Here is a 13,346-nt window from a genome sequence, read left to right on the forward strand (position 1 = left end):
GGCCCCACCAAGTCTTTCTCTTCCATCCTCCCACCCTCACAATAATCTCCACAATCCTCTTAAGTCCCTAAGACCCTTAATGCTTCCGCTGTCACCCTTGGGGGTGAGTCACTCCAACATTGCCAGTCTCTTGGGCACCATGCCCCATATCCCCCTGTTAGATCCTCTTGCTGAAGGGTCGGGATGGTAGGGGGCTGGGGCTCTCGGCGCCTGCTGGAAGAGGAGTTTGAGGACCAAACCAAGGAGCCGCCCCTGTTTGAGGACTACCGACCACCTGCCCTAGATACTGTGCCCCTGCCCAAGTACGTGCTGTACCTGCTGCTTGCTGCCCTCGTGGTCATAGCTGTGGCCTATGCCATTGTTGGGCACCTCATCAAAGACCTCATGCATGACCTAGCTGGTGAGTCCTTGGGGCCTGCCTCCTTCTGGGAGCCTCCAGAGAGCAAGGTAGAAGCTGCCCCTTCATGTGTCCTCCAGCTTCCTTTCCTGAGACAGGGCTTAGGTGAGGCTCCTCCTTAGGAGCCCTTGGGGAATACGATGGGGCAGAAGAGGATGACTCTCTTTCCTCTCTCCCCTCATCAGGGAAGAGCTCATTTGTGAATGTGATGGAGGTTACCTGGGGCTTAAAATATGGTGCTTGCCAGTTTCAAGTATGATAATCCTTTTTAAATTTCCAAAAACTCAGAACTCTACATCTTAAGACCTGTACTATTGAGAACATATATGACAAGAAAAAAAGACAACCTACTGTTTATGCTATTAAGTGTATTTGCATATTAATACAATATCATTTACAAATATTTGAACAATAGTAATTTGCTTTCAATCCAGAGCCCTGGATTTAAATTCTGCTTCCTCAGTTTACTGGCTTTGTGATACCAAGAATTTAGAGTTAGGGTTAGTGTAACACTGTCTCTCTCAGCCTTCAACTCCTTAGCTGTAAGATAATCATAATAATCACTCTCTGCCTCACTAAGGTTATTGTCCATCTGAGACAATGTACACAGGCAAGCACCAGACCAATGTTGTGAGGGGAGGGAAGAAGAAATGATGAGGTAAACCTGGAAGGCTTCCTGCCCTGCCCTCCATCCTATGGAGAAAGGGGGACCACAGCAAGAAATGTGATTTACCCTAACACCCTTTCTAGGAGAGAGAACGTCAGGTAAGAGCCAAGACACCTAGCTTTGCATCCTGGGCCTGTGTCAGAGCGTGGTATATTCCTTATTTTCTCTCAGCTTTTTCATCTGGAAAATAAGGGTGCTTCTGGCCCTTGCCGATCTTCCAGGCCCTTGGGGAAGGTGGGAAGAGAAGCTCAAGAGGAGGAAAAAGGTTGTCCTATCTATATTCTATGTGCAGATTGGGCCTTTGGGCCGAAGCCAGAGCAGCCGGAATCAATAAGGGAGCTTCCCAAGAGCCTAGAAGGTGAAGACCTGGAGGAGCTGGATCTAGAGTTGGCCCTGACCTGGCAAGCGGAAGAGCTGGCTGTTTTCTCGGAGGACACCCTAACTGGGGACAGGGAGCTCTGGGCGTCCCCTTGCTGTTCTCCCCACACTGCTCCTAAACGCCCTTCCATCATCACCTTCCAAGAGCCAGCATCCCAGCACAGCCTAGAGTAGAGAGATCCAAGAATGGATGTCTCCTTGATATCTTGGGGCTCAGCAAAAGCATGAGATTGACCACAGCTAAGGCTGCCACAAGGACCCTGGATCATTTAGCACCAATCAGAAGGAGAAAATAAGAGAAATCTCACTGATACTGGATTGTTGTGAGACCTCCCTTTACATTTCTAACAAGTAATCTGGGGACTGAGTTTGTGAAAACTGAATTCTGTTCCACCACTGGCCTGACAAAAACCATAATCTCAGCTGGAAGGGACCTTGGAGACCATCTAATTCAAAGCTTCTTAAACTGTGGGTTGCTATCCCAGAGGGGGTCTTATAACTGAATGTGGGGGTCACAAAATTATGATTTCTTATCAATAAATGTTTGATTTGTATACCTATTATATATATATATATATATATATATATATATATATACACACCTGTATACATGGGGTCACAAAAATTTCTCAAGCAAAAAGGTATCACTGATAGAAAAAATTTAAGAAGTCTTGAATTCTAGTCCACCTATCTGAAACAGGAAACTCCCTACAGGCAGTGTTCCCTAATCCACAATGGACTGCAAAACAGTCCAGTATCTCAGTTCTCTATGCAAGTAGCTCAACCCTTTGCAGCCTGAATGGTGATTAGGGAGCTTCACCCACAGAGGAGGGAGCAGGCAGGAACGAATTTAGCATACAGTGGGAAGGGAAGAGAAGGTTGATGTTTTACATGAATGGATTTTGTGGACTAGAAAAAAATTTGCTAGAGGCAGATGCTGATGACTGGGAAACAGTGCCCTAAAACATTCCCAAGGGATCATCATTTTGTCTCTGCTTATGGGGAAAGGAGGCTGTGCTTTCCATTGCTAAACAACTCTAATTTTTTTTTTTTTCTTTTTGGTTCCCTGTGATTTCATCAATAAGAGGTACACATTGTGGAAATTCTAATGGCAATTGGCAGTGAATTTGCAACTTAAAAGTCTTAGGTACCTGGGAACACTAAAATAGCATGTATTAGAATTAGATCTTGATCTCACTACCCACCACACCATCTCTATCCATCATACTGTCGCCTGCAGCTCTGATTATTAAGGAGTTTGTCCTCACGCTGAACTGAAATCTGCCTCCTGCTTACTTCTCCCTGCTGTGTTGAGTTCTGTATTCTAGATCTAGGCTTAGAAAATCAATCCCCTTTATATGACAACCCCTCAAAGGTCTGATGACTTATAAATGCCCAAGGAAAAAGCACTGCCAAGGTGGAAAGTCCCATTCCCCAAATCTGAATGTCCTTCAGACCTCTTTCCCTGCTTCTTTTAGTCCCCAACACTGCTCCAGCCTGTCTCCAACAGTGATGATCTGAGCAACAAAAGCCTATGCTTTCAGTAGTTGGTAGGTAGGTTGGAAATAGTTACATTTGGACACTGGGAGGATGGCAGGACAACTTTTAGAATTCAAGATTTTCTGAACTCGGAATTGGTGTCCTGAATTCAAATTCTGACTCTGGTATTTGCTACCTGTGTCACTTTAGGCAAATTTGTGCCTCAGTTTCTCCTTATACAAAACAGAGTTGGACTCAGTAATTTCTCAGGTTATATTTAGCTCTAATCTTTTAAACATGTTGTCTGCCTGGATCTCTACTATGCTTTCAATTCAGTTCTCTGTACTGAATTTTCTTGTCATTTTGAGAATGTGATTTCTATTCTCCCTGCCAGACCAAGAATTTCTTGAAAAGACATGTCTTGACCTTGACCTTGAAAAGGTGTCTCCTCTTGCCTCAACTATAGAATAGTCAAGCATAGGGCCCAGAACAGCATAGTCAAGATGCACTAAACTGATGGAGATTGAGGCATTTGGACCATGGGGCTGCTAGCCTGAGGACTAGGTACTAGTTCCATTTCTACTACTGTAAGCTTTGTAATCGTTAGCAAATGCTTTGTCCTTTCTGGACCTCAGTTTGTTTTTGACAGGAAAATCAAATGAAATTTCTATAACTCGGGAGACAGCATGGTTTTTTCAAAGTGAATTGAATGGACTTTGAGTTAGAAAACCTTAGGATTGCCTCCTGACTGCTACACCATATAAAAGGAAGCAAATTGACTTCACCTTTCTGAGCATGAAGTTCTATAAAATGGGGACAGTAATGTCTGAATTATCTACCTCAAAATGTGGTTGTGGGAAAAAAATGCATTGTAAAATAGAAATGTGAGTTCTTAGATAAGCTAATGGGTGTAAAGTACTTTGGACAGTATAAAACAGTCCCGATTTGTGTTGTTCCTTCCAAATCACCCAGGAAACAGCTGCACTAGTTCTGTCTCTCCATATTCTGTCCACCCCTGGGCCTCAGTGGTTCTCTGCTTTGGAAGGCGTATATATGTGTGTTAAGGGATGGGCTAGAGGGAGTAGGAGGCCTGTGGATAGGGGAATGGCAAGAGAAGGAAGATAGAAGTTGATTACTTTGTACTTTGACCTTCAAATCACGTGCCAGGGCTATGGCTTTTCTCATGGAAACTGGGATAGAGTCCACCTTCACCTAGGGAAGGGCTAGTTAATGGGCTAACGGATGACTCACATTATAATAGGATTTTGAACTGAGAAAGACTTCCAAGATCACTTGGTACAATTCCCTCTTCCCCAGAACAAAAATGAGATTGAAAGAGGTTAAGTGATTTGCCCTGTGTCATTCAGCAAATAACAGAACCCAAATTCAAAACAAAGATTTGCTCTGCCATTGATTTTCTGTGTAGCTATGGGAAATCAAGTTCCCTCTCTGAGTTTCAGATTGTTCTTGATCCTCTGATCTCTTAGGTCCTTATAATGATCTGTGACTCCAAATCCAGTACTCTTTCCAGTACGGGCTCATCCCTCCTTCCACAGTGGGGCAGCATTGTATGGGATCTGGTCCCTGAGAGGACACCTTTTATAAGATTGAGATTATATTCCTTGCTGCTCCAATGGACTCTGCTCCCTATTTTGTTGTTTTCTTGGAGCAGGGGCACGTTTAACTTAATCTCCCACCTTCCAGCTCTCAGTCGGGGCTTCTGTGGAGGCACAGTCTCCACAGTGATATCCTAATATTTGACAATAGCATTTACTTTAATAACATTTATGCTCTCTTTTGCTATAGTTGTAGAGGGGAGACTGAGACTCAATCCTTGATTGAAAAAATGGCTGTGAGGGGCTCCATCCATTGGCCTTAGTGAGCAAGGTTTCACGAAGATTTGAGATTCCCCATAGCTTAGTCTAAGTTGATGATCTGTTTGCACCCAGAAGGTTCCTAAATCTAAGGATCAGGAGAAGAATCTCTTTTTGAGGACTGGGACTCTCTCAGTACCAGAAACCATGATCTATTCTGAGCATAGATACTGAGGCTTTGTTGATCTCAATTACTCTTAAGTTCCTGGCAGGGGCTGTCCAAATTGTCCCTTTTTTCCCTGTGGCCAAGCCATCCAGGCTTTCTTTAAGAACCAGTTGTGCTTAATGTTGAGTAGAGATAATGGATTCTTACTTCCTGAGAATGGGACCCAGTTAATTGTTACCTAAGTCCAGAGTCTCTCTCCAGTTAACCCTTTGTGTTTGGGTGGAGGATAGCCCTCAAGGACTGGAGCTCCTAGGAATGGCCTGGCAAAGCCCCTCCAACGTGAGAAGGACCAGCAGGATGCTTGGGATGTGGTCGATTGAGAATGAAGAGTTTTGTTCTTTGGTTATCCTGGAGCCCAGTCACCTAAGACCAAGGCCACAGAGGGTTAAAAGGGAAGAAAGGTGTGGTCCCTGAGCAGCTGGTAGTTGTGGAGTTGTGGGGCCTTCAAAGTCCAATAAATAATCATTCTCCTACCAATACTGCACTCCCCACACCCCAAACTCTGCCTCTTCAGCTTTAGCTTATCTGGGTGGGGCTTTTGGAAGCCATCTCTCCAGCTCCCTTCTGCAGTAGTCAGTGAAGAGAGAAGCCACACTCCAGGACCCTAAACAGACTGACCAGCCACGGCTGCTTGGCCCCATGTCGCTCCAGGAGACCCTCCTTGTGTTCTCTGTGCTGTTGCTGTCATCAGCGGATGCCCAAAAAGGTGGGAGTTCAGGGATGGGGAGGATGGGGACACCGTGGGTAAGGGGCTTCAGGGAACAGCCCAGGACCCTGCTGTGGCTCTGGGTCTCCCAATCTCCCTGTTTTCACATGGAGCATTTTGGAAGAGGGAGAAGACAGGGAGAAGGAAAGGGGGAATTGCTCCCTCACCTTCCTAGAACCTCTCATCTTTATTTTCTCACTAAAACCAAACCTGTCTCTGTTTCTCTGTTTCTTCAGTGATTGAGAGGAGGCTGCAGCCCTGGCTGATGGGCCTGACAGCTGTTGTGGGCTTCCTCTTCATTGTCTTCATCCTCCTGCTGGCCAACCGGCTTTGGTGTTCCAAGGAGAGGTGGGAAACCTTGCTCCCGGGACCCGGGGCTCCCCCTCCTCTTCTTCATCCTCCTCCTCTTCTTCATTCCCCTCCTCTTTGGGACCTGGCCAGAGAACCAGGCCACTTGGATTGGAGTCCCAGTCATATCTACCACAAACTCCCTTAGTGTGACCTTGAACAAATAATATACTTATCTAGTAACTTAGTTTATTATTTACTTATGTTTAAAGCTTTTTATTGTCAAAACATATGCATGGATAATTTTGCAGCATTGACCCTTGCATAATAACTTTGTGTTTCAGATTTTCCCCTTCTTCCCCCCCACCTCCTCCCGTAGATGACTAGCAATCCAATATATGTTATACTTGTTAAAATACATGTAACTCAGTTTATTAATCTGTGCAATAATGGAATTGGGGCTGATCTTCAAGTTCTAAGTTTGTGGAATACTAGAGATTGAGCCTTAGCCTGAGGATGTACCCCATGATGTGTGTGAGAGGCAGGTGTAGGGAGGGAGGTGAGGATGAGATGGGAATTGGGGCCAAGGAGAACCTCCTGATTCTCTTTCCTCCCCAGGAACGATGAGGAGGAGGAGTTTGAAGAAATCCAATCAACTCGGAGATTCTATGAAGACATTCAGTTGAGGTAAAGTGTGCATTTATATCCTCACATGTGCACACAAATATACATGTGTATATTTTATTTTGTTTCAATTTGATATACTTCTGTGAAATAATATAGTATAGTATAGTCTAAAGCACCCCAGATTTGGAGATAGGACACCTGGGTTTGAGTCCCATGTGATGCTCATATAGACTCTGTCTCAGTTTCCTCACCTGTAAAATTCCTATAAGAACAGATCTTTGTCTTTGTTTCTGTGTCCAAATGCAGGTACCCAGGTGGGCACCGAATACTTGTGTATATTCAGGGACAGATAGGCTCATTAGTTGCATTGTCTGCATTATTTTGCAAGGTTGGAATCATCTGTGTAAGGGAGTACAGGTCTTATGGCCAGGAGGGTCTGGATTCAGGTCCAGCTTTCAATATATACTAGCTCATTCACAGACACTCACTTAAGTAGGTGAAAAAGTGAATGGAACACTGGACCTGGAATAAAGGAGACCTAAATTCAAATTTCACCTTAGAAACTTACTAGCCGTATTACCTTGGGCAAGTCAGTTAATCTATCTGCCTCTGTTTCCTCATCTGTAAATATTAGCTCCTACCTCCCAGAATTGTGAGGATCAAAGGATATAATAATTGCAAAGCACTTAGCACAGTGCCTGGCACATAATAAGTACTTTATAAATATTTATCATCATCATCCCTTCAGTGTCTAAAACAACTCAGATTTTTAAATTATAGAGCAGTGATCAGTGGCCTCTGGAGAAAAATTGAGGCAAATTCTTATTCCAGGAGTCCCTCATACTAATGAAATTACCCCTGGGTGCACAGGGCTAAGTCTGTGTGTTTTATGTGTATCTGTGAGATGTGTATGGCCCCCAATACGCTTTACTGTACTTTTTAGTGATTTGGACAAGGAGGTGGAGGTAAAGAAGAGAGAAATGAGCCTGAGAAAAAGCTCTGAAGTGGGAATAAGTTGAGTTTGTGGAGAAAAGAAGGACCAGGAGGGAGGAACCCCATCTAGCCGGGGCAGAGAGGTCCTGTAGAGGCACAAGAATGACAGATTTGGAGAAGGAGCTTGGGGCTAGACCATGGGGTGTCAAAAGCCAAGCTAAAGAGTCTGGACTTTTCCCTGAGGTCTCTGGGAGCCATGAAGAGTTGTAGCTTCAGATGAGGATCATCTCTCCTTTGTCTTTGTACTCTACCTTGTCCAAAACCTTCTCCTACCTTTTCATTGCTCTCAGCGCTTTCCAAGAGGTACCTGACTTTTTAGGTACCTAAAGCACCAAGTAGGACAAGAATATCCTCCCTTGGGCAGTAACTGGCCCAGTCAAGAGCTTCCCGGGTCTCCCTCCCCTCCAATAGGCTGGCATTGAGATCTGGTCATCCTTTCTTTAGGACATCATCTGAATCATCAAAGGAAGATAAAGGCCGCGTCAATGAAGCCTTGGAACCAGATGAAGTGGCAACTGTCAGCAAAGATGCTGAGAAATATACTTCCATGTGAGGGAGGCCCTCCCGCCAGGGAACCCCTGGGGCGAATCCCCAGATTTCTCTATGCTTGTCTCCCAAACTCCACCTTTGGGGCCCAAGGAATGATTCAAACTGGAATAACAGAATCCTGTTATCCTTAGGCCCCATTCCTCCTCTTCTCCCTGTATGGGAAACATGGAGGAACTGGGGCTATGATTCCATTTCTTTCCCTCCCCTCCCCATTGAAAATTAACTAACAAATAAAGAATTATTTATGGAAAATCCAGCCCCTTTGCTGCCCAGTGATGGCTGATTCTTCTCTAAATCATGATTAGGAACACAAGATCACAGATATAGATACAGAAAGTTCTACTCCTTCATTTTCCAGACAAGGAAACAGAAGCCCAGTGAGGTTAAGGAAAAGGGCATCCCGGAATGAGTCTCAGAAGAAGTGGGTTTAAGGGCTATTGTTTCTTTTAAGTTTGTGCAGTGGAAAGAAATGTCAGGAAGACAAGTTCAAATCCAACCTGGACTCTAACTTACTAGCTGGGTGACCATATGCAAAGTCACTCAATTGCTGCCTGCCTCAGTTTACTCATCTGTAAAATGGGAATAGCAATAGTACCCACCTCTCCTGGTTATTATGAGGACCAAATGAGATGATTGTAAATTGTAATTTGTAAAGCGCTTAACACAAGGCCCTATTGGATGGATAGTAAGCATTATAGAAATGTTCGCTACAATTATTACTGACCATTTGCAAGTTACTTTTTTATGTGCTTCAGTTTCCTCATCTGAAAATGAATGGTTGACCTAGATGATATTTTAAGTCACTTTCTGTAACCCCTACCAGGTTCTTCAATAATCACTCCCACTGCCTACTCCATAATTTCATGTTATCACACACTGGTTTCTCAATACCTGTTCCCTCTCTCTATTTGTTTAGTGATTCTGTGGCTCGATACACACTAGCTAGGTACAATGCTAAGGGGTCTTTCTCTCCCACCTGGTCCTTGTTCTGAGAGACAAGATTCAGAAATAGGAAACAACTAAAAAGCCTTATTTGAATGCCTTTTTGTGAGAAAAGGAATAAGTGAAAAGTCTGAATTTTAGGATTTTTTTCCTCCAAGGAAGTGCAGCTGTATTGATGTCAAAACCATAGGAAAGCCCTGCCTCTTCTGTGTTGAGGCTCTGCTTTAAATGCTTGTCCCCTCCTCGTGCCTCAGTTTCCTCCCTTTGTGAGGGTACAGGTTCTCAGTACAAGTATAAGGATATAAGAACTGCCAAGAAGAGATTAGAATGCCTTCTTCAAATATAAAGGGATTGCCAAACATTGTTTCTATGTCAAAGAGGCTTTGGTGAAGTATCCACCAGTCTTTGATGCTTCCCTTCCCACCCTCCATCCCCATATTCTATTTATACTATTATGACAGCTTCACACTTTCTGGACTTTGAATTGGTTGGGTAGGATAGTAGAGTCACACTCAAATAGAAATAAATCTCTCCAGGTCACCTATTGACTGAAAAAACTACAAATTAACATTATTTATGTTGTATTGTATTTTATTTGGTTAAAACACTTCCTAACTTCATTTTAATCTGATTCTGGCCACACTTGGGAGTTAATGCTTGTTGCTGGGGCAGGTGGTAAGTTGATATCTTGGTTTGTATCACCTATTTTCATCCAGATTCTAAACATTTATTTCTAAACATAATTTGGGGGAACCCTCAAATCTACTATTTCTTTAGAGTATAGTCATCTTGTTGTGTAATGGAAAGAACTCTGGCTAGAATTTAGGAGACCCAGTGGTTTTGATTGATTAACAATAGATGTCTTTTTTTTCCTCTCAGTTGGAGATTCTTAGTCTCTAAATAAAAAAATCAGCCCCTTAAAATTTTGGGAGTGTCAAAAAAAAAAAAAAAGAGGGAAAGGAAAAAGAAATCACAACTGCTAATGTTACCACTAACTTGGGACAGACCCCTTCCCTCTATGAGTTTGCTTAACTGTAAATTAAGCTGGTTGGACTTCATTTTTTAATAAATGTCCCAATTCTGAATGTATGAGCTAAGGACTGTTGAGCTTTTCCTTATTACTATATCCAAGGTTGCTGCATTTTCTGCTATGGCAGATATTGGGTTTTCCCCCTCCACTTGGTCTTTGTTGGTCAACAAGCATTTATTTAGTACTTATCAAGTGCCAGGTACTGTGCTAACTGCTGGGTACAAAGAAAGGAAAAAAATAGTTTCTGGCCACCAAAAGTTCTAATAGAGGAACATTAGGAATATACAGGTATATTGTGGTGTGTGAGGCAATCTCAGATGGAAATTACTAGTCAGAGGTAGAGTGGAGAGCACTACTGGGAAGAACATCTTACAGAAGATAGGATTTCAGCTGAGGGTAAGGAGTGAGGGGAGCCTTGATGAAAGGGGGGACAATCAAGAATCCATTGCAATAGTCCAAGTATGGAGTGATGGGGGCAGGGTAGTATCAGAGAAGAAAAAGGGATGGAAATCATAAACACATAAAAAGGGCCGTCAGGCATTCTGCTGGTCTCTCTCCTGGCTCTTTCTCCAGCACTGAACTGAATTGTGTTCCCCAGTGTTTTGAGAACAACTTGATGTATCATGAAGAGCCCCTGACATGGGGATAAAGAGACATTTTAGTCCTGCCATTGACCTCCCTTTTCTGGCCACTGGAAGATCATTTGTCAAATAAGTGGCAGGGGGCAAACCTGTTTGAGTTATTCCTATTGGAATTGGGTTAGGGGTTAAATTTTCCCCCTCAGTTTGGAAACTACATAAAGCCTGGAGCCATGTCATCCTTTCATTTCATTTGGTTCTTATTTCCCGTTTTCCTGGGAATGTCCTCCCTCTCCCACCTCAGCCCTCTCCAAAGCGGAGAGATAAGGGACTGTATCTCCATGTATTTACCCTTTACCCTTCAATTAGTAAGCGGTAGACCTGATTGGGATGGAGATGGGGAGAAGACGGGAGAAGAATGATGAGAAAAGTTTATGGTTCATTAGCCTGATAGTCAGAGCCAGTTGATAATAAGGGTGATGATCCACTGGAATGGACTGAACTCTGATTCTGGCCCTACACTGGGCTCCTACCTTGACTCCACCCTTGAACAAGGGCCCTGGTCCAAGGATCCCCTGACTTGAGTCAAGGAGTCCAGGACCTTGCCATCCAGTGTTGGGCCCATGGGGAAAGGGGGTGAGGAGTCCTGTTGCAGGATCTGGGATGAGGGGCACTAGATGCTCACTGAATTGTGATTGTTTGTCCTTTGTTCTCCAAGAGGACCGATGTGAGTCCCAACATGCAGGTGGGTTGGGTTTAAGTGAGGCGGGGGCTGGCCTGCAAGGTCCCCTCCAGAGCCAGAGGTCCATGGGCTGGAGTTATGAGCAGGGCATAGGGCTGCAGTGTGGAGGAAAGTGGGTGGCTACAAAATGTCCAAAATGTCTTTGTCCTAGAATGGCCACCAGAGGGTACCAGAGGCTCGCGGCAGAGACTTAACCGGTCCAGATAGGGTTGGAGGAAAAAAGCAACCACAGACTGGGGTTGGGGAACTTGTTCTTAGGCAGATGCTTCTGTTGCCAGAGCATGGGTTTCAAGCTGAAAGGGCCTATACGGGGGATCCAATCCAACCCTCTCATTGCACAAGTGAGAAAATAGCAGTCCAGTGGTGGATGCACGAGACCCTATTTACCCAGACAGTGGAAAGGCTGGGATTCAGACAGAGATTCTCTGAATCAAAACCCAATTCTCTCCATTACCCAAGCCCTAGGATTCATTCCCTGTGCCCCCCCCGAGAAAGGGGATCCTTCTGCTAGTCACCATAACTCTCTCCTATCTTCTTGTGAATTGTGCTCCTCAGTGTTTTGAGGACAGCTTGATGTATCATGAAGAACCCCTGACCTGGGAGTAAAGAGACATTCTGATCCTGCTACTGACCTCCCTTCTCTGGGTATTGGATAATCTCTCTTTGAGTTATGGGTCTTCAGAAGATAGTATATTTCTCATCCCTGTAGATTTTCTTTTTTTATTATAGCTTTTTATTTATAAGTTATATGCATGGGTAATTTTTTTCAACATTGACAATTGGCAAACCTTTTGTTCCAGCTTTTCCCCTCCTTCTCTCCACCCCCTCCCCCAGATGGCAAATTGACCAATACATGTTAAATATGTTAAAGTATACGTTAAATACAATATAGGTATACAAGTCCATACGGTTATTTTGCTGCACAAAAAGAACCAGACTTTGAAATAGTGTACAATTATCCCTGTAGATTTTCAAGAAGAAACTGGAACATCATTTGTTAAGTATGTTCAGGAGTTAAGATAGAGTTTGGATGACAAGACTGAGAGAATCTTTCCAATTCTGCCATCCTGTATCCTCAGGCTCCTACTGCTTCCAGACTTGGTGTTTTACTGCCTGGAGGGATTTCCAGCTCTGACATTCTAGGGTTCTAGAATTTCAGGATGAGAAGCCAAGAATTATTCCATATTCTCTTAGCCTCCACTTCTCAGGAGTTTGGGGGTAAGGCCTTATACTCTGCTCAGTAGGAGCAGGCAATTCCCAGAGTCTCTTGCCCATGCCCACCTACTTGCGGGCCGCCATGACCATGATGCCTTTTCTTCCTTACCATATCTCCATCTCCTTTAGTCCTATGAGATACATAGGTAAACCCCAGGGTTTTCATGGTTGAATTGATGGATAGCCTGGAAGAAGGGCTGTCCATGCCAGCCACTCACAAAAACAGAAAGCAGGTAAAGTACCATTAACTTGCTTCTGGACCATGAGGGCTGTTTGGCCTCTGTGAAATGAAGAGGTTGGACTGAATGGTCTCTAAAGGACTTTTAAACTCTGCTGCAAGAGTCAGCATGGTAGAAGAAGGATTCTGGATTTGAAGTCAAAGGTCCTAGGTTCAAATTGTGGGAATACCTCTTACTAGATGTGGGACCTCAATTCTTTGTATAATGCAAAGTTTGGTGTCGATGGTTTTTAAGGTTTAAAGTTTCAACTGTCATGTAAGAGCCTAGCATGGAGCACCAGCCCTGAAGTCAGGAGGGCTGAGTTCAAATCTAGTCTCAGACACTTAACACTTCCTAGCTGTGTGATCCTGGACAAGTCACTTAATCCCAATTGCCTCAGCAAAAAGCAAAAAAAAAAAAAAAAGATCCTAGCATGATCTAGGAAGACGAGCCCTGGATTTGGAATTAGGGGATGTAGGTTTAAATGCAGGTACTGA

The 13,346-nt window shown here is 43.9% G+C and overlaps 1 protein-coding gene across 1 annotated transcript; it reads left to right on the forward strand.

The window, feature by feature from the left end:
* The first annotated feature begins 2,104 nt into the window (after positions 1 to 2,104).
* SMIM24 (small integral membrane protein 24) lies at positions 2,105 to 10,208 on the forward strand. The gene is made up of 4 exons (XM_031947886.1): positions 2,105 to 5,667; positions 5,904 to 6,015; positions 6,574 to 6,642; positions 8,020 to 10,208. The coding sequence occupies exons 1-4, from the start codon at positions 5,601 to 5,603 to the stop codon at positions 8,126 to 8,128; spliced, it is 357 nt and encodes a 118-aa protein (XP_031803746.1). The 5' UTR covers positions 2,105 to 5,600; the 3' UTR covers positions 8,129 to 10,208.
* The last annotated feature ends 3,138 nt before the right edge of the window (positions 10,209 to 13,346 follow it).

Source organism: Sarcophilus harrisii, chromosome 1, assembly GCF_902635505.1.
Source record: "Sarcophilus harrisii chromosome 1, mSarHar1.11, whole genome shotgun sequence".
Lineage (NCBI taxonomy): Eukaryota > Metazoa > Chordata > Mammalia > Dasyuromorphia > Dasyuridae > Sarcophilus > Sarcophilus harrisii.